Source organism: Vicugna pacos, chromosome 32, assembly GCF_048564905.1.
Source record: "Vicugna pacos chromosome 32, VicPac4, whole genome shotgun sequence".
Classification (NCBI taxonomy): Eukaryota; Metazoa; Chordata; class Mammalia; order Artiodactyla; family Camelidae; genus Vicugna; species Vicugna pacos.
The window spans coordinates 19,466,480-19,487,897 of NC_133018.1; the positions used below are offsets into that span (position 1 = coordinate 19,466,480).

At 45.6% G+C, this 21,418-nt stretch overlaps 2 protein-coding genes across 2 annotated transcripts; both read right to left on the bottom strand.

Moving 5' to 3' along the window:
• Nucleotides 1-842: 842 nt before the first annotated feature.
• On the bottom strand, nucleotides 843-2,942 carry LOC102544964 (hydroxycarboxylic acid receptor 2). Its single transcript, XM_006220342.4, has one exon. It carries the CDS (start codon nucleotides 2,830-2,832, stop codon nucleotides 1,744-1,746), a length of 1,089 nt encoding a protein of 362 aa, XP_006220404.2. The 5' UTR covers nucleotides 2,833-2,942; the 3' UTR covers nucleotides 843-1,743.
• Nucleotides 2,943-9,065: 6,123 nt separating this feature from the next.
• HCAR1 (hydroxycarboxylic acid receptor 1) lies at nucleotides 9,066-12,181 on the bottom strand. Its single transcript, XM_006220341.4, has 2 exons — nucleotides 10,889-12,181; nucleotides 9,066-10,631 (listed from the first exon to the last, which is right to left on the bottom strand). Exon 1 carries the CDS (start codon nucleotides 12,090-12,092, stop codon nucleotides 11,085-11,087), a length of 1,008 nt encoding a protein of 335 aa, XP_006220403.2. The 5' UTR covers nucleotides 12,093-12,181; the 3' UTR covers nucleotides 9,066-10,631; nucleotides 10,889-11,084.
• Nucleotides 12,182-21,418: the final 9,237 nt, after the last annotated feature.

Genomic DNA, 21,418 nt, shown 5'->3' on the forward strand with positions numbered 1-21,418 from the left:
ATGAACAAAAGGACGAATGTGAGTTGTTAGTTCTGAACAGATGGGAGTTTCCCAACCAGCCTCCCTGCTGACTCATGCATCTGAGGCTGGGGATCCCTGCTCTCCTCTGAGTTCATAATTGCTCATCTCTTCCTCTTGAAGAAGGTGATCTCTGCCTTTAACTTTCTACCTCTAGAAGTTGATTAGAGAACCAGACAAGCAAAACGCTCAGAAAATGCTTAAGAAATTCAAGAATGTCTACCTTTCTCCATTTACTGCCATGCAACCGTGGCTGGGAGATTGAGTTTCTATGCTTCTTATCGGTATCCGAGTCAGAATGTCAAAGCAAGCTGCATCTTGCCAAAGAATCAAGGAGTGACAGCAGCTGGAAATGAGTGTAACAGAAACTTGGACCGATCACAGAGTCAAACCAGTACATCTCCTTTCCATCCCAGAATTGGGAACTGAAACCATTCAGTAGGAAGTTCTTTCTTCCCTCTCCTATGCAAAAACCACAGTCTGGCCAGGTCCCTTTTTAAATACACAGATACTAATAGCAACATTTACCAAGCCCTAAATAAAACATAAAGTGCTCTTGCAATCCTGTCTGCACTACCTTCCGAATTACTTATAATAATTATAAATGATTTTTATTTATTCCTAGCCCTTAACCATCCTTGTTCCAAAGCATATGTAATTTTTACTTAACTCTCTCATAATGCAGCTCAGAGGCCATTTCCTTTTCTTATTTTACAATATGGTATTTTCCTACCAGGGCACAGTTAACAACCCATAAAGGTCTCTGCTTAAGTAAGAAGTCCATGTCTGTGAACCATTACCCAGACACATGCAACACCAGCGTGTGTGCCTCATATCAAAGTTTATTGAAGTGGTAGATTTCTTGTAAGTACAGAAACAAAAGCAAATGAACCAGGAGGACTCTTTCTCCCCTCTAACAGTTGGGCAGCATTTTCCTTTTAATGATAAAAGCAAACAGAGGTGGGAAGCAGCTCTCTTCCCTAAAGTATTTTAACTGCTCACCCTTCAAATCAGTGTAAAGAGGAGAATGGATTCCTTGCAAGTTGTAGCACAAATGCCATTTCCTTTCCCTTAGTAACACTGTTTTTGCTCAGTCCCTCCTGGGGCTAATCCCCTTCTTACCATCACTGGACACTCAGATATTAACCAAAGCTCATGAGTCTCTTTCCCTAGTCCGCTTCTGCTAAAGCTTGGCTGAAAGGTGAATGGATCTCAAGGAACCCAGGTGACCTAGGATGGGTTGTTTCACGATGCCTGGGTTCCCTCCAGGAGCAATAATTCCCCTCCAATCGCTTAGCTCTCCTCATCCCAGCAGGAGCCCACAAACAGGCCAGGCATCGCCCCAGGAGCCGAGAACCATCCAAGTCTCACGCAGGTGAAGGACAGAGGCCAGCGAGCCACAGGTGCGGACGGGCGTCTCCGTGGCTCCAGCTCTGCGCGGCAGGAACTGGGCAGCTTCCCCATCTTCGGTTCTGCAAGTGTCTGAGACAAGAGCCGTTTCAGACGCCGAGAAGCTTCATCCTCTATTCCCCCAAGATTCCGGTGGAGACACTCGGCAACCAAGCAGCCCAGGCTGCCACACCAGTTCTCTGAATCTGGTCCTCCAAATCCGGAAGTTCTGGGAAACCGCAGGCCAGGGCTAACGTGTTACTCCGAGCACCCGCCAAACTGCTTCTCCAGCGATCTTGGTCCCTGGTGACCATCTCCCTTCTTGGCTTGGTTATTTTAACGAGAGGCTGGAGTCAGACAACAGGGGCTCCACGGCTCTCCCGGGTCGGCCGTTGAGGCGTCAGGGACATTCCTGGTAGTACTCGTTTCCCCCGTGAGCTCGACGCTGGTACTGCGGTTATTATCTGACTCCTCCGGCATCTTCCTCCGCAGGCAGCGGTTGATCAAGCTGGAGAAGAAGCTGGGGAAGGATGGGCTGGAGAAGTAATACACCAGTGGGTCCAGCATGCTGTTCATGTAGGTGAAGCTGAGGGTGACGTAAAACGCCAGGTCAGCGGATTGGTAGATTTTGCAGTCCTGGGTCCCAGCAGTGCGCAGGAGCCAGAAAATGCGGATGCGCACGGCCACGCTGGGCAGGAAGCAGATGACGAAGACGATGGCCACTACCAGGATGAAGTTGATGGCCCTCTTGATCTTGGCATGCCTGTCCATTTGCCGCTGCCGCAGGCTCCAGATGATTCTGGCGGAGCAGAACAGGATGATGCCCAGGGGCAGGAAGAACTCCAGGAGGAACATGGCATCGTGCCAGCGGAAGGTATGGCAGATGCTGAAGCTACTGCACAAATTCGAATCGTGGTTCCTGATCAGCATATTTGTGTACAGGAGGTGGACCGTCAAGCCGATAGTGATGCCCCACAGGAGGCAGGAGATGATGGCCGCCGTCCGGTTGGAGATCTTGTTCAGAGCGTGGTGGGGATGAACCACCCGGAAATACCTGTCCACGGCCACCACCGTGAGGAAGATGATGCTACCCTGGCGGTTCATGGCCAGCATGAAGAGCATCAGCCGGCAGGGGATGTCGCCAAACCTCCAGTCCCACTTCCTCACGTAGTTGTCCGCCAGGAAGGGCAGGCAGATGATCAAGAGAAAGTCAGCCACAGCCAAGTTGAACAGGAAGATCCTGCTGGATTTCCAGGACTTGAGGTGGAAGCAGAAAATCCACAGGGCAAGGCCATTTCCCAGGAGCCCGAACACAAACTCCAGCCCCACCACCGGCGGCAGCACCTTGGCAATGAATTCATCCCGGAACACACAGCAGTTCTTCTTGCCTATTTCCAGAAAGTGATTCTGGTGGGACGGGTTCATGAGTGAATCCCGTTGGTACTGGCAAGCGCCTCACCTAGCAAATGCTCGAGGAGAGAGGTGTGGGTCTGAGTGGCGAACCTGTGGCTCAGCACTTGCCTTTATGTCATGTCAGGGTGTTGAAATAGATGACTGAATGGTTACCAGGAAACTACGAAATCACTTTAAAAAAAAAAAAAGCATGGCTCTTATGCAACCTGCTGTTTGCATAAACAAGCAATTAAAAAAAAAAATCCCGCAGGGCAGACAGGAACCCACAAAATGTTCTAAATGTAAAGATTATGTTTAGGCAAGTGGACTGTCAGTGTGAATTACTGAAATGTGGAAGGACCTTCTGGTGGAACGCTGTGTTCCTGGATGCTGAATACTGAGCATGAGAGAATTAATTCTCCGTCATGGGGCTGGCTTACAGAATGCACAAAACTACAACAGCAATCATAATTTACTGTGCTCAACAGCGTGGTTCTCCATAAACATTAAGAAGGAGTATGAAACCTCAACATGTATATGATTTTTTCTTTTTATTTTTTTTTGGAAAGGCCAAGAGGACAATCATTGTCTAGTCTTTTATCTAGAGGACAGATGTGTTGCATTTGATGTTCTCATGCCATCTTCTCTGTACAAACACAGATTGCTTTTCTGCACCAGAACGCTGCAATTAATCTCCAGCTAACCAAAAAAAAAAAAAAAAAAAAAAAGCTATTTGAGAGCAGCATACATTTCACAAGATGTTTGAAAACTTGAACCCAGTTTGGATTGCCAGTGGTATGTTACAATAAGTCGGGGTTTTTTCTTTCTTTGTGTTAGATTTTGAGATCCCTCTGAGCTCAAGTAACATTGTTAAGCTCATGATTTTTTTTTAAATTAATAAGATTTATTTTTTAGAGAAGTTTTAGGTTCACAGCAAAATTGAGTGGAAGTACAGAGAGTTCCTGTATCCCAGCTGTCCCCACAAGCACACAGCCACCCCTACCAAGTGCATGGTATTTTAATAGCTCTTATTTTTGGAAAATTAAACTTAGAGGACCTAAGAAGACTTTGAACTCCGCCTCCCGTCACACATCTTTTCTTTGCTTTTCAGTATAATTGGGTGTAACCCTACAGAACACTTCCACCCTGTAATATTTTTTGTTGATGTTTTTTCTATTGTCTGATGAATTCTTACTGCGCAAGAGGTTCTGCGTTGTGTTGCTTGTTCTTTGAGTGAGAAATAGGGCATTTATATCTTTAGTTGCGTATCCAGGCTCCATGATAGGGGTTTGTAGACTCTTCACAGTAAATGGGAGTCAGGATGATCTAACGTCAGACTCCCGTCAAAACCGGAGGCGCTTGATGATGAAGACGATGATGAAGACGATGTTGGCCCCCGGGTTATGGAGAGCTTCCTGTTGTGCTGGATGCCACACTCAGTGCTTTAAACACATTATCTTGTTTTATCCTGTCTGCAGTCCATGAGGTAGGAACTATCACTGATTCGAATTTTGAAATGAGGAAGGTGATGCTCAGAGAGGTTGGTCATATATTCAAGACGACACAGCTAATAAGATTTGAATCTGGCCCTGGCTTCAAAGCCCGTGTCCCTAACCATTACACAGCACCGCCTCCTCTTGTATGACTGCCCCGTCTGCACTGGACTGAGGTCACATTATGTGGGTGTATTAAGGCTCCAGTGAGATGATTAGTGTTTGTTCCCTGTCTTTGCTGCCTGTGAATAACCTGCGTTCTTCTTGGATGCATGTGGACTTGTCAGTGATATTCATAAAGTAACCCTAAGGGCCTTTATTAACTAAAAGTCAGAAAAACCGTCTATTCACCATAATTAGCTCTGGGGGCTGCAGTCTGCAAGAGACTCTCCCTTTCTAAGTTTTCCAATTTTAGGAGAGAGGATATAGCTCAATGGTAGAATGCATGCGAGGCATGCACAAGGTACTCAGTTCAATCTCCAGGATTGTTAAATAAATAAACCTAATTGCTTCCTCCTCCCTGAAAAATAATAAAAATCATAATAAAATAAATACACAAATTGGCCTAAGTTTTCTAATTTTATAATACTTGCCTTAAAAAATGATCATGGATAAAATTAAGAAAGAACCACAACAAATATTGTTAGGTTTGAAAAAAAGCGAGAACTTGGAGATCCTGGATGCTGCTTCTAGCTCTGTCCTTGGCCATGAAAACTCTTAACCCCTCAGCTCCCTCCTGTGTAAAGTGAGGGACGAGACCACCTTCTACCTTCCTTCCAGCTCTCACATCCTATGATTCTAAACCCAAGTTGACAACTCCTCAGACACAGTGTCAATCCCCATCTCCCTGGATTCTGGCCCCTGCCATGGAAGTTCCCGTCTTCCCACTGTGCTGCGGGCATGTTTTATCTTGCTCATGTCCTTCTCTGCTGTGTTTCTTTTGCTTTCTTACTAATGCATGAGTTGTACAGGAACTCGTTATAGTGAATCATTTCAACAGCTCAGGCAGGGATTCCACCAAGTTTGGTGGAAACTCTGCTTGAAATCTGTGACTTTCACAATGAACTCGAATCTCCATGCCTGGTTCTCTTCTTACAGTGAAATATGTGCCAGTGAATTGGATGGAACTACTTTTTGAAATTTAAAATAATAATAATAATAACTATCATTGATCAACCGCTTGCCTTGTGCCAGGCATTGGACTAAGAGATTTGCGAACGTGATCTCATTTAATCCTCTCAAAAACCCTGTGGGGAGACGGCCTACAATTATCATCATCTCCATTTTACAGATCAGAGGGCCCAGGCTTAGAGAGGTTGAGTAATTCACTGTTTGTCTTTGAACGTCGCTGGGATTTCTGTTTTAGTTATCTATTGCTGTGTGACAAATCAGCCCAACATGGACCAGCTTAAGACAACCACCGTTGTATCCTCTCTCATCGTTCTGTGGGTTGACAGCTGGTCAGTGCTTGTTTGGGGTCTCTTAGATGGCAGTTAGGCTCAAGCAGGACACTGGGACGCCTGGGCTTCTCTCTTTCTTCATGTAGTCTGGTGTCTTTCTGTGTAGCACCTACACACAGCCTCTTCACCTAGTCTTCCCACAGGGTACACCGGACTTCGTACAAGACTATTCGAGACTTCCAAAAGCACACAGTCAGACCTTCTTAACGCCTAGGCTCGGAAATCCCAGAACATCACCTCCACTGCATTTTGCTGGCTAGGGTGAGTCACAAGCCAGTCCCTGTTCCAATGGGGGGCCGTGTCCGGGTGGGGGTTTGGGAGGGCCTGCCTCTGGAGGTGGTAAATGACATTGAAATGGGGCACTTAGGAAGTGAGAGACCTTTGGACCACTGGTGAAGAGGAAGCAGGAGAATCTGGGAAGTAAGGGGGAGAGGAAACTGGTGATACTAATCAACAGAAGTATAAAAAGAAAGGAGAAGAGGGTACTTCAGGGTTTTGAAACATGGTGTTAATTTTAATACAAAAAAAACTAAGAATAACCAAATAATCTTGGAAAAGAAGAACAAAGTGGTAGAACTCACATTTCCCAGTTTTTAAAATAACTGCAAAGCTGAAGTAGTCAAGACAGTGGGGTTCTGGCATAAGGACAGACATGTAAATCAATAGAGTAGGACTGAGAGTCCAGAAATAAACTCTCGCATTTATGGCCAGCTGACTTTTAACAAGGGTGCTGAGACAACTCAGTAGGAGAAAGAATCATCTTTTTAATCAATGCTGCTGGACCATTGAATGGGCACATGGGAAAGAGTGAAGCTGGATCCTTTCCTAGAACTGTACACAAAAATTCACTCAGTGGATTATAGACCTAAAAGTAAGACATAAAACTCTTAAAAGGAAACCTAAGGGTGAGTCACCATGACCTTGGCTTAGGCAAAGCCTTCCTAGGTACAACACCAAACACACACACAAACAAAAAATTAACCAATTGGAGTCATCGCTTTAAAGGAGTGAAATTTTTTTTCCCCCAAAAACGGGGAGGGGGGAATGCTTATTAAACCATGGCCTATGGAAGAAGGCTTTTTCATGCACTGTCAGTGGGAGTCTAAGTTGATTCAGCCTTTTTGTTGGGCGATTTGGTGGTACCTATCAAGGTTATAATAAAAGCTAATGAAAAATAAGAGCTAATACAAGACAGTAGTAAGACTTCATAGAAATAGAGCTTACTTTCTGTTGGGCACCATTCTAGGTGCTTTATTCAGCTAAACTCATTTAGTGCTTAGAACATCCTATGAGACAGGTACTATTCTTTTACAGATAAGGAAAATAAAGCAGTGAGAGGTTAAGTAACTTGCCGGAGGTCACACAGCGAGTCAGGAGAGGAGATGGGATTTGCACCCACACAGTGTGGCTCCGGGGACTGAACGCTGCCTCACCCTGTGTGCCTGTCCTTGGACCCAACAATTCCATGTCTAAGAATCTATCTTCTAAGCCTCTGGCACATGTACACAAAGATACATCATTCAGAACATTCACCAAAGTATGGCGGCAATACAGGAAAATTGGAAATAACTTAAATGTCCATTAAAAGGCCATGTGGAACCAACATGTGGTTCATTTTTACGATGAAATATAATTAAAGGAGCTCAATCCTGATGTAGGAAGCTATTCAGGACAAAAACATCTTGCAAAACTCTATCTAATCTCTATGTATCTATCTTGCTTTAGCAGAACAAAAGATTCACGACTTTTACACAAGTGTGTGTAAAACCCCCAAATGTGAGAAGTCATCACCTCTAGAAAATCAGATTAAGAGGAATGAAAGGAAGACTTTTACTTCTTGCTCTATATATGTATGTGTTCCTTTGAGCTTTGAACAAAAACATCTACGACTCTATAATTGAATTTAACTCTTGTTTAAAGAGAAAGAGATCTGCAAGGCTATTATTCATGAATCTTCTCTCAAGAAGGACTGTGGGCAGATGCTTCTCACCTGGGTGGTTCTCACAGCTCCACCTCTTCCCAGGTTCTGGTAGCCCAGCGTTTTCACTCCTGACCTATTGCTCTTCCTTCTCATGGTTCCCAAGCAATTTGCCTTCTCGCCTCTCTCCTCTCTAACTGGAATATCTTTCCCTGCTGTCATCTGGTTGCCTCTTCTCCATCCTTCAGGGCTAAGTTCATGAGTCACCTCCTCTGAGAAGGCTTCCTTCCTTCCTCCCATGCCAAGACTAAGGGCCCCTGGGTTCTCCTGTAGAACCCTACGTTTACCGCTTTCACTGCAGCTACCCTGAATGATAATTTTATCTTTTCATTGGTTTCTACAATAGAACCCGTAGAGTGAGGGGTTGTGTTTTTCATTTGTGTTTTCACTCTGCCTGGTACAGAGCTGGTGCCTAATAAATGCTCCTCAAGAGGTGGAATAAATAAGTGAATGAATCTTTACCAGGAAGAAAATATCGACCCCCTTCCCACTCTAGCTGTATCATCACTGGAAGCTGGATATAGATTAAGCCCACATGTGAGCCCATCAATTTATTCTACCCCATCCTAACCTCTCTCTGTATGAAATGTAGGGCCCCAGCTTCATGGATGAGCTCAGAAGGGTCCTGCCTTTAGTTTAATGCTCCACTGGCGCCATCTTGAAATTCTTAATGCTTTCGGAACGAAGGACCCTGCATTTTTACTTTGTACTGGGTCCTGCCAATTTTGTAGCTGATCCTGAAGCCATGTGTGCACTTGCTATGATGATGGGGTCTCGAGTCATATCGGAAACCTCTGTGGGTTAGGAGGCCCAGATGACAAGCAGGTGGATTCTGTCCACCACAATCCGGCAACCTTCCCACCTTGCTGTGGTACCTTTAATAACTGGCTGAACTCTCTGTGCCCTAATCGCATGCACGCAGACCCTGCATGCTGGGGACTTCAGATACCATCTTAACCATTTTAGTTTTAAGAAAAAGTAAGGAAACACATTCTGAGAATAAAGCAGAACTTAAATTTTTATGTTGTCAGCACCAATAAAGGGCATCTCTTATTTTTTCCATATAAATCCTGTACAATAATGAACTGCTATTACTTCCAGCTTTTATGTGACTTTTCCTGAAAAACCCTGAGTAGGAGGAGATAGCATTTTCTTCTAAATCGATTACATTTTCCCATTGCAGGAAGTTTAAACAGAGCTTTGTCAACAAAGCTAGCTTCCCTTCCTTAGAATTTCTCAAGAGTGCTTCTCAGTAACACTTATTTTTCATCACATTCCATGAATTTTAAAAAGGGAGGCAAAATCAGAATCAAGACTGTGTTTGGATTTTTTGATTTTTCTTTTTGTTCGTTTCTGTTGTTTTTCGGTGAGAACCTCTGCTGACCGTGAGCTTCTAGATTTGGTGGTGGGGGGTTCCTTGGAGGGTAAAGTCTCATTCGTCTTTTAACCTAGGCTCACACACAGGAAACAGGCTTTCTTTGGGAATCCATCTTTATTACGATGAAGCAACAAAGGGCAGCCCAGGAAAGAATTTAATTAAGACTAGAATTCTGAGAAGAATAACTTTTTCTTAAAGCAGAAGTGCGAGGTTTTCACAGATTTCTTTCAGGGGGATATATGGTTCTTTGAAGCTGGAAAGAATCTTTGCTTTCACCCGTCCCCAGGCAGCTGGGGAGCCAGGAAACTCAGGCTGAGAAGATGGAGCAGCGACATAGAGGCTCTGAACTCCAGGTGACACTGTGCTTAATGGTTTACGTGCACTTATTCATTCCAATATTGACTGAGCACCTACTGTGTGCTGGCACGCTGCTGGGCACTGGGGATATAACAGTGAACAAAGTCCCCAGGCTTCAGGATCTTACATTCAGTGAATCCACATAATGACCTTTTGATGTCAGCGTTATTGCTACCGCTGTTTGGCAGAAGAGGAAACTGAAGCTAAACGTGGTAAAATAAAATCTGCCCCCAGATCACACATCTAGTAAGTGGCTGAGCAGGGATTCAAACTCAAGATTCGTGTGACTTTGCACAACCCATGCTTTCCACCCCTGGGGTTTGCAGTGCCTCTGAAAAAGGAAGTACTAAGGACAACCTAGAGGGGTGTTCCGAGGCCAGAGAATGAAAAGCTGGTAAGGTCCTTAAGTGCAGAGAGTGCCCTGGGAATTTGAGAAAGTGTAAATAAAGGAGCCACGAACACCTTAACCACTCGGTGGCTTGAGAACCCATCTAAGGTTGGCTTGGAATCTTTCCCGCTAATCCAGGGCCAGTGTTTCCTTTCATAGAATCATCTCGCTTTGAGGGCTCCAGGTACATATTTGGGAAATTCATGTGCATAAGGGACACTACCCTTTCCACCCTTTGCTGTTTGTACGGAATCCTGCAATAAGAGGATAAACACAGATGTTTGCAGAGAACAGGTCTGGAAAGTATAGTCATTGAAAGGGTGAAGGTCATTAACTTCTCTATTTGCTCCCCCTCCCCGCTACACGTAGAGGAGTTAACTAACGACCCTCCAGATAAAAAGGGACATGAGCACAGTGCCTGGCGCAGGATATTAATTCAGTAAATACGTGGAAAATGAATGAATGAATAATTTCAACTCATCGTCACGTAACAAGCAGCCAAAACAATTACCCTGGACTCAGCACTTCCCGAAAGCTAACGGAATTTTTTCAAGCACGCAGCTGCCACTGGAAAATCAAGGCAGGTAAACATATCCCTCAGGACCTTCTTTGAAATGCAAAGACTTGCAGGAAAATGTGGAGCTCCGAGAAGGTCAGAACTGGTTGTTTTGCAGTCTTTCTCCTTGTGCTCCTAAGAAGTCAGAAAAATCCAGGGGGGGCCCAGGAAGATGAGACTCGCCGGGATCAAGACAACTCTGTCTACAGGATCTCACTCCACCTGAAATGAAAATGTTGGCTTACCCCAGTTTCTATTTTCCAAGACAAACGAGGACTTAAGTTCAGAGGATAGATCATTAAATACACTAACTTCCCCCAAGGGAGAACATGATGGGTTTAAACATTGTTACCTATTAACTTAGCTGTTTAAAAATACACAGGAGATGAGCTCTTCCTAACCCACCAACACACACACAAACACACACACACACATGCCTCTGTCATTGGAATCAAATCATATAAATGCAACTGACTCACTTCTCGACTGGAACCTTCCAAAAAGGCATAGTGATCTGAATTTCATTTTCAGCAGAGTGAGGAGGACACAGCTAAGAAAGAATGGCATTTTCAAAGCTCCCCACCCCTGAGCATGAATCATTTCTAAGTTGCCAATCGGTCCTCCTTGGTTTTGTCAGTCTGTCTGTCCTGGTGCCATTTATCAAATTTGGAGATCCTATTGCACATCGGATTGGCTTTGGAAGCTATTTGCCACACTGGTGCAACTCCTGTGACAAATCTTTGAAATTGGCATCTCCTCTGGCCTCTTGGAGTGTCCTGGACGCTTAGGTCTCAAACTGCGGATTTTGAGCTTGGTGTAGAATTTGGGGAATGAGGGACTTGAAAAATAATACACCAGGGGGTCCAGCATGCTGTTCATGTAGGTGAAGCTGAGGGTGATGTGGAGGGCTACGTGAACAGAGGAATCGCAGGCACTGGAGGGCACCGTCCAGAGGAAATATAGTCTGGCCGCCACGCTGGGCAGGTAGCAGGTGATGAACACAGCTGCCACCACCACAATGACCCGCATAGCCTTCTTCATCCGAGTCTGCCTGGCCAGGTGCTGCCTTTGCTGCAGACTCCAGATGATCTTGAAGGAGCAAAACAATATGATGCCAAGGGGCAGAAAGAACTCCAGCTGGAACATGACATCATGCCAGCCGTTGGCCGACTCCATGATGAAACTCTCACAAGCTATGGTCTTCCCCTGCGTGCACAGATGGTTCTCCATCAGAAGATACAGAGTCCCCAGGATGAGCATGGTCCAGAGGGCACAGACGATGCCAACCGCGGTCCGGTTGGAGATGGAGTTCACCGTATGGTGGGGGTGGACCACTTTAAAATACCTGTCCACAGCCACCACCGTGAGGAAGACGGTGCTCCCAGCCCTGTTCATGGCCAGCATGAAGAGCGCCACCCGACAAGGAATGTCCCCAAAAGCCCATTGTCTGTGTCTGCGGTAGTAGTCTGTCCGAAAGGGCAGGCTTATCATGAGAAGGAAGTCGGCCACAGCCAAATTGAAGAGGTAAATAGTGCTCGGCTTCCAGGTCTTCATGTGGAAGCAGAAACCGCACAGGGCGATGCCGTTGCCCAGGGCGCCGAGCATGAAGGCCAGGATCAGTAGTGGCGGCATCACCTGGGAGATGGGGTCCCCCTGGATGAGGCAGCACGACCCGTTGTCCATGGTGGACAGAGGTCTGGTGTTCCGTGCGCCGGGCTGCGGCGATCCCACAACAACCCAGCTGCTTATCTGAAGCTACCACTCACCCAGCTGCTGTGTTTCCAGCTTCTTCACCCTGGGCTGCGAGTCCTGCACACATGGGTGGAGGCGGCCACTGCATGGAGAACAGAAACTTCAGCCAGGAAATGAGAGACTCGGGGTGGTCCTCTCCCAGGAGCCTGGGTCACAAGCTGCCTGTCTCCCCGAGAGCCGAAGCATGTGGCGCCGCGGCGCTTTGAAACGCAGGTAGCTTCACCCAAGCGGTCATTTCTGGGAAACGGCTCACAGGTCCCATGAGAGTCATGCTGGAGACGAGCTGATGGGTTCTGCCCCAGGATGGTTTTTATTTTCAGCCTCTCTCTTTCTCCTCAGACTTTCTCTGAGCTGCAGAATAAGCAAAGCTACCCAGAAGGCACGAAAAAAAAAGCTTGTTTGTCCTCCCTCCCGGTGGAGAAATACAAACATTTCCTGGAGCTGTTCTGGGCCTCTGCCTTCACTTCCCTCCCTAACCTTTGCCTGACTGCCCCCTCCTCTCCCTCATCCCTTGGGGCGCTCGGAGGCGGTGCCAGAGAGGGGAGGTTTTGCTTTGCTGCTCCTTAGAGCCACTTCCTGTGCCCAGACCCAAAAATACAGGACTTAAAAATCAGAAGGATCTATGGAGGGAAAAAACATCCTTACAAACAGCACTTGTTGACTGTTAGAAAAATTCTCTCAAGTGAGTTACTTTTCCTCCCCTCCATTCACACCTCCTACCCTTTGCATCCTTCCTTGGACCCAAATGACCAGTTGCACCACCAGCAAGACCATGAAATAGATCTGAAGCTACTTCTCATGAAACAGCCTCTTTGGGAGCCAGGTCCTCCCTCTGCTCTGCTGTTAGCAGAAGGGGATTTGGCTCTGAGTTTCCCAAATTTGGCTGCTCAAAAGAGCCAAATGCCATGATCTATGTGTTTTTCATTTTGATTACATGCTGAGACCTTGGTGGGGGCAAAGAAGGGCTGGAGTAGTTGTGGAGTTTATTTCGAAAATGATTGTGAGTAAATTCGTCTGCTCCGAAGTCCAGAGTCTTTGCTGTAATTTCCTGTCCTTTGGCTTTAGAGATGATCTGATGGACCTTTCAGCTTTCAGGGTAGGAAAGGGTGAGAGGCGGGAGTGCATTGAAATAATGCGTCTGCCTTCTTCCACTTGCTGATTAAAGCTAAGTTCCTCCCACCGAGTCCTCCAAATGAGCCCGAGGACATTCCTTCTGTCCCGACTGGAGCAGGAATCGTCACCTCCCACTTGAAACTTTGGAGTCTCCTAATCAGTTTCCTTTCCTCTAGTCTATTTTCTGTAATTCTTCTCCCACACTACAATGTGATTTTTTTTTTCTAAAGCACATATTTTCTTTTTTTTTTTTTCCCTCTAAAACCCCTCAATCTGCCAGGGTGATTTCTGTCTGTCCTGCGAGCTGTGTCTGGACCAAAAACCAGTTTGATTTGGCCCACATGTTTTAAAAACCTCGGCCTGCCCTATAAAAACCTGGCTTTCCAGTCTCTCTTGGAAACTGGAAGATCTGGCCACACAGGGCCAACAATCCCACATGGTGACAGTCAGGTGGCACTGAGAGTAACTGCACCCTTGAGACAAGGCAAGAATTCTCCATTTTGCCACAGTCCCCACCACTCCCTGTTACCTGGTCAGCTTCACTCATTTACATGACTCATCTCTGTGGGATTTTAAGTTTGTCACCTCTGCTCTAGGTCACATTCCTCGGATCGGTAGACAGGGCCCATCACACATGGTTCCCAAACTCCTTTTCCAGCATCATTCTCCTGACCCTCTCCTCCTCACACCCTGCTTGCTAGTCTCCTAACTTCTGATAAATAAACATGTCCATCAAACGTCTACATTTAGCTCCCTCGGTTATCCAAGAGATCCTTGGCGATAAAGCCCGTGTTCTTGGCAGGAACAGCGTAGAAGAGGATCTGATGATTAACTCCTGCTTTTCTTGAGAGCACACGGTAGCCACTTCCCCTCTGTTGGCCTTTGTGATTCTATGAGGAGACGTTAAGTAACAGGAGGTACCCTCTGTAGGCTGGGACACCCCAGGATGAGGCTGGGTGGGTTACCCTGAATGCCTTAACGCGATCAGGCTGGAGTTTTCAACAAATGGCAGAGGTTCTTCATCCTGTGTTGGCAAATACTGTCAAGATTCTTGTAAACACGAACACGAGTGTTTCCCTTTTCCCAAATGACGGGCCCTTGCCTTTTCCACCTTCTTTCTGTCTTATCAAATCACTTCCTCCCTCTGGAGTTAGCAGAGGATTACAGACGAAAAGACAGGTTTCTCTTTCTCTGAACGTCTACTGTGGATAACAGGGGAGGCTGTGCATGTGTGGGGACGGGGGTCCATGGGGAATCTGTATCTTCCCCTCAGTTTGGCTGTGAGCTAAAAACTGCTCTATCAAGTCTTAAAATTTTTCAAGCTCAGTTTTACTACTGATGGTATTTTTATGCTTACTTCTAGCTGCTAATTACAGTGCCTGATGCAAAATAGAGGCTTTATTGACTTAAAAATGTTTATTCAAGAAAACAAACTTATGGTTACTGAAGGGGACAGTGGGGAGGGGAGGGATAAATTAGGAATTTGGGGTGAGCAGATACAAACTACTACATATAAAAGAGATCAAGAACCAGGTCCTGGTCTATAGCACAGGGAACTATGTTCGGTATTCTGTAATTTACCGTAATAGAAAAGATTACAGAAAAGAGTATGTGTGTGTGTAACTGAATCACTGTGCTGTACGCCAGAAACTAACACGACATTGAAATCAACTATACTTCAGTTAAAAAAAAAGTTAATTCAGTGAACCTTTGAGATACGTTAGCTAGATGCTTCAGGATCCCCAAAATGAGGAAGATATTGTCTGCTGTCTGGAGCTGAGTGTTTACTAGGGGAAAGAAGACAATCGCGTAAATAACAGTAAAGGAAAAGCAAACAGAGTAAGTGACTTAAGGCACTATTTTCCAAAATGTGGTAGACATGCCACAGATGATATGCGAGCTTATTTTAGATGATGGAGAATAATACCCACAATGCACTCTGACTTTATTGTGGTGACTTTATTTAAATACGCATTCAAAAAAATACAGCTGGTTTATTGGAGTCTTGTGAATGGAGGGAGTGAGGGAGAGCTGTTAAAATTTCTAGGGGCAGAATTAGAAGGAACAGACATTCTGGACAAAATGAGGAGCCTGGAAAAAGGAGGGCTGGAGGGGGTGTCTGAGGAATCTTCCAGAAGTTTGGGATTTGGAGTCTGTATCTTAGAATTATAAGGAATGAAAGCGGCCGTGCTGTCTGGGGCTGTTTTGCAGGGGACCTTGGATTATGTGGCAGCAGGGAACCATTTGTGGGTGAATTGTAAAGGAGTGGAGGAAATTGTGGAAAAAGCAAAAGGCTTTTAATATGTGTCCCCCACCCCTTCTCTAGCCTGCCCTGGAACCACGGTGCCGTCCACTCTGGTCATCTGGGATTTCTGCAGCCTCAGAGCCCGTGATTTGTCTCCCTCCCTGGTGGGTTCCGTGGTGAGCCACAGGGGGGATATGATCAAGGAGCGAGGTGTTCCAGATAACTGAAGCCTACTCCTTCACGTTTCTCTGATTCCACATCAGACGTAGGGAACTGTCAGCACCAACCATCAAATAACTCAAGCCATAAGCTTGGTTTCTTCCTCTTCCTGGCTTGCCACAATCTCCCTTCTGTTGTTCATTCACCCTACCTTATAGGAAGCCCCGGGGACGCCACTTCCTCCAACCCCCAAGGCTCCTCTGTTTCTCCCTCTCCAGTCTGGGTTAAACCCTCTCCTCTGCCCATTTCTGCCACCCTCACACTTACTGTGCAGCATTGATGGTTTCCTGTGCGTGTCCCCCCAGACCCTTGTCTCTGTGAAGCCAGCTCTGGGTCTGATTCAGCTCTGCATGCCCAGACTGTAGCCTGGCACCAAGGGGACCCTCAGGAAGGACGTGTTGAATACATGAACGAACTAGTGATCAAATGTGGCTTACTTATTCTCCTGGCTGTGAGAAGACGCAGGAAGGGTAGGTTCAAAGAATGACCGCACCTGCCAGGCTGATCTGGCGTGAGCTCAGGGCTCTTGGACCCCCACCATGCTGCCTCCGCTGATGTTTCTTCGTGAGATAACATTTCACTTTACATGTGACAGGGACAGGAAGTGGACATTCCTGCAGGGCTGCCCAGCAGGTGGCAGGAGGGGGAACTGTCTGTGTGGCAGCGTTTCGGGAAGGCACACTCCTGGGTGTGTCTCCTTCACTCCGGCACTGCGACTACACTCACAACACTTCGGATGCCAGGTGTATGGGATTTTTTTCCCCCACACCATACAATTGTCTGCAACCCGAGCTGGGTGTCCTATAATTCAATTCAATTCTGACTCTAATTAGAATTAGTGCAGTCCCCACAGGTTAAAGGCTCAGTCCCTGAAGACTGCCTCCCACTTTGGATGCTAATTGCAAGTGTGGGTCCCCTGGCTACCTACACCTTATGCCCGACTTGGCTGCAATTCGAGGTCCCCATGACACCCTTCCTCAGCTTCAATCGTATATGCTAGAACAGAACTCAGGGAAACAGTTACATTTGCCAGTTTATATATAACAAGGAATGTGATAAAGGATACAGAGGAGATACATAGGGTAAGGTCTGGAAGGCTCCTGACTGCAGGAGTTTCTTGCTGTCCCCGTGGAGTTAGGGAACCTCCTGGTTCATGAGTGTGTTCACCAACCCAGAAGCTCCCAAACATCGTAGAACGGGGTTTTTTATGGAGGCTTTATCACATAAGCACAATCAATTATTAACTCCATTTCCAGCCTCTCTCCCTTCTCTGGAGAATGGGGGTGGGGTGGGGGTGGAGAAGGGCCTGAAAATTCCAAGCTTCTAATCATGGCTTGGTCTTTCTGGGGCCCAGCCCTGCTCCAAGAGCCCACTGAGAGTCACTTTATTAGAACACAAGACAATCCAATCACCCAGGAAATTAATTCCGAGGGATTTAGGGCTTAACCAGGGGCAGAGACCAACGTGTATGTTTCTTGTTATTTCATAGGCAGAAATCCAGGGGCTTTGCTTTCCCCAAATTCCTTTCCCGGCCAGGGGTCTGAGTACTTGACCGTGTTCCCTTTCTGTTGCTGCAGTCACAGATTGCCACAGCGTGGTGGCTTAAAACAACAGAAATGTATTCCCTCACAGTTCTGGAAGCTGGAAGTCTGAAATGAGGGCATCCTTGGGCTGTGCTCCCTCCAGAGGCTCCAGAGAAAGTGTTCCTCGCCTCTTCCAGCTTCTGGGGACTGTGGGTATTCCTCAGCTCACCACCAACTCATTCCAACTTCTGCCTCCTCTGTGATCACCTAGGCGCCTCCTCTGTGTGCCTCTTGTAAGGACCCTTGTCAATGGATTTAGAACCCAGGTGATCCAGGATGAGCTCATCTCAGGACCATTAACTCAGCCACATCTGCAAAGACTCTTTTTCCATATAAGGTCACTTTCACCGTTTTGGAGGGTGAGGATGTGGAAGTATCCTTTTGGAGGGGTGACCACTCCAACCCATTACAGCGAACTTTTCAACGTCAGTGTTGGAGCCTTAGAGTTCCTCTCTTCGCAGAACTATTTCAAAACGCCCTCTCTGAAAGGGAGGAAGAATTACTGACCGACTTTAAGGTCTAAATGATTTATCATGGTTTTTGTTTGTTTCCTGCTACAGCCCTGGGGACAGCTAGGGGCCTGAAGGTTAAGAGGAGGGGTGGGGGTTGCTTCACAGGGTGCCCAGGGGAAGGCATGGAGGTTACCCTGACCTACATATGCCCTGACAAGGAAGTTCCTTGCCATTTCAAAATTAGCCTTAAAAATTGCAAAGAACTTTTTTTTCTCCTGGGCATAGCTCAGGGGTAGAGCGCATGCTTAGCATGAAGGAGGTCCTGGGTTCAATCCCTAGTACCTCCATTAAAAAAATAAATTTAAACTGTTTGTACTGCAACTTAAACAACTCCAGCTGTTAAAAAGTATGAGACATCTGGGGAAATCTGAACCTGGATTGGCTAACTAAGGTTATTAAGGAATTATTACTAATTATTGCAAGTGTGATAATGGTATTTTGGTTATATTTAAAAAAGGAGTCGTTGTCTTTTAGAAATAAATACTGAAACATGTGCAGATGAAATTATATGATATTTGGATGTAATTCAAAGGAATCCAACAAGGAAGAGAAACAGAAACAGGAACAGAGAAGTTATGAGGTTTTTGATTGTTGTGGCTGGATTGTGGGAATAGCGACGTTCATTTTTCTGTTCTCCCTGCTTGTATATATTTTCCATAATAAAAAGCTAAAGTTGAAAGCAGCTTAAATCTTTACCAGTGGGGAATGAGGTAAATAAATTATGGTGACTCCATTCAATCAAATACTATAGACTTATTAAAAAGAAGAAGAATCTTCATTTGCATAACACTCCCTTTGAGCCAGGCCCTTCGAAACACAAAAAACACCCCAGAGTTCGTGTAGCATAATCCCATTTTTGGAAGTGAAGAAAATAACATACATGCCCTTGTACGTTGCCGGTGGAAATATGAAATGGTTCAGCTGCTGTGGAAAACAGTTTGGCAGTTCCTCAAAAGTTAAACTTTGAATTGCCATATGATCCATCAGTTCTACTCCCGGGTGTATACCCCCAAAACCTGAAAATAGGACTCAAGCAAAAACTGGAATATGGACGCTCATAGCAGCATGAGTCACAGTAGCCAAAAGGTGATGTGAGGGTTTGTTTTATGTCATCTTGGCTGGGCTATGGTGCCCAGATATGGGGTCAAGCATTATTCTGGGTGTTTCTCTGAAGGTGTCTATTGGATGAGATTAACATTTAAATAGGAGGACTTTGAGTAAAGCAGACTGCCCTCTATAATGTGGGTGAGCCTCACCCAATCAGTTGAAGGCCTTAATGGAACAAAGACTGACCTTCCCCAAGCGAGGAAGAATCTGGCTGGCAGATGACCTTTGGACTTGACTACACCATTGCCTCCTTCCTGGGCCTCCAGCCTGCCAGCCTACCCAGCATATTTTGGACTTCCAGTCTTCATAGTCATATAAGCCAATTCCTTAAAATAAATATTTTCTGTTTCCTTGAAGAACCCTGACTAATACAGGTGGAAACAACCCAAGTGTTCACCAATAAGTGAATGGATAAACAAATTGTGGTACAAGCACACAGTAGAATATTATTCTGCCATATAAAAGGACAAGAGTACAATTTCCTGCCACAAAGTATATGAACCTCAGAAACATTCTAAGCGAAAGAAGCCAGACATAAAAGGTAACTTTGTATTATTCCATTCATATGAAACACCCAGAATAGATAAATCATAAAGACAGAAAGTGGATTAGCATTTGCTAAAGACAGGAGAAGGGGAGAACGGGGAGTGACTGCTTAATGGGTACAAGGTTTCTTTTTGGGGTGACAAACATGTTTTGGAACTAGGTAGAGGTGCGGTGCACAGTGATGTACTATGCCACTGGATGGGACACTTTAAATGGTTTATTTTATGTAAACTGTAACTCAACAGAAAAATAGGTATGTGCACTTAAAAAATCTGGAAGATAAGAATATGTACTCTGGAGTTAGGCTGCCTGGGTTTAAAGTTAATTCTCTTCCTTATTGTCTGTGAAGTCTGTAGGCAAGCTGCTTCCCTCTTTAAGGCTCAATTTCGTCGTGTGTAAAATGGAAATACTATTACCCAGGTGATTCTAACAGGAAGGCAAAATGAGTTAATCTATGCAAAGTGCTCAGAGCAGCACACAGCTTAGAGTAAACTGCTGTGCATGTTTCAGCTGCCATTTCTATTTCTATTACCATTAGATGCAGCAAACTGTTCATAGCACTCTGGAGAGGGGAAAGAAAATTTTTGCTTCACACTGCACACACTGTGAATATTTTGTAATACAGTAAAAGAGATATATGCTCAAGTGTAATGCAACTCTCAGAGTGTCAAAGGGCTTTGGGCCCCTGATACGAGAGCAAAGGAAGGATGGATTTCACTGCAAATTCGATCAAGTGCCTACCTTATCCTGATACAACTGTATCATCTTTGTCAGTTAATCCTCCTCTGTACTGAATGTTTATGGGCCTCTTGTGGCAGAACTGGTTGTGTCCCTTGTTGGTCCTGTACTACAGGAAGAGCAAATGACCTTGTGAAACATCTGCTTTTTGGAGAAGCAGAACAGGTTGGTTTTCATTAACCTCTGTCATGTCTGCTCCTTCTCTGTCATCTCAGTCCCCCGGTCCGTCTTTCTCTGCGCAGGGCTTCTGGGGTCAAGAGCTCGGCTGGTGGGGTGGTTATGTGCTGCTTTGCTGTGCTCGGCACCCCCATGCTCTCCTTTTGGCGGTAATGCCCTGACTTCCTTTGCTGATCCCCCCATCCCTGAGGCTGGGCCATCTTTCAGGTTTGAGAGGATTTGGCTCCATCCCTTGGCTCTGGGAATGGACACGTGACCTGGCCTGGCAAATCAGATCGTTTCATCCCTGCGGCCACTGTGATTGGCTCAAGAAAGCACAGGAATCAAAGGATAAATGCTTTTATTTGGGCTGCTCTAACAAAATATCATAGATTGGGTGACTTATAAGCAACAGAAATTCATTTCTCACAGTTCTGCAGGCTGGGATGTTCACGATCACGGGGCCAGCAGATTCACTGTGTCGTGAGGGGCGGCTTCCTGAGTGTTGCCTGCTCTCATGGTCCTCCCACGGTGGAAAGGAGGGAGCCCTCTGGGGTCTCTGTGTAAGGGCACTAATCCCATCATGAGGGCACCACCTTCATGATCTAGTCACCTCCCACCTCCTAATACCACCACACTGGGAGTTGGGATTTCAACCTATGAATTTGGGGGTGGAGGGGACACAAACCTTCAGTCTATGGCAAATACCAACCTGAGTTGTTTGCTAGAACCATTGGAAAAGATAATCTTTCTTTCTTCTGAGATTACTAAACTAGTGGAAATTTGGGGAAAGTATGTGGGGAGTACAAAGAAAGCACAGAAGGAGACAAGACATGAGAAGAGATTGTTTCCTTTAAAAAAAACTTTTAAATTTGAAATAATTTAAAACTTACAGAAGAGCTCCAAGACTAGTACAAACTAACTCCCATACCAGTACCCAGAAGTACCAAGCATAAGTGCTTTTCACATTTGCTTTACAGTTTTCTGAAAGAGATAGGATTTTTTTTTTAAATTGAATTATAGTCAGTTTACAATGTT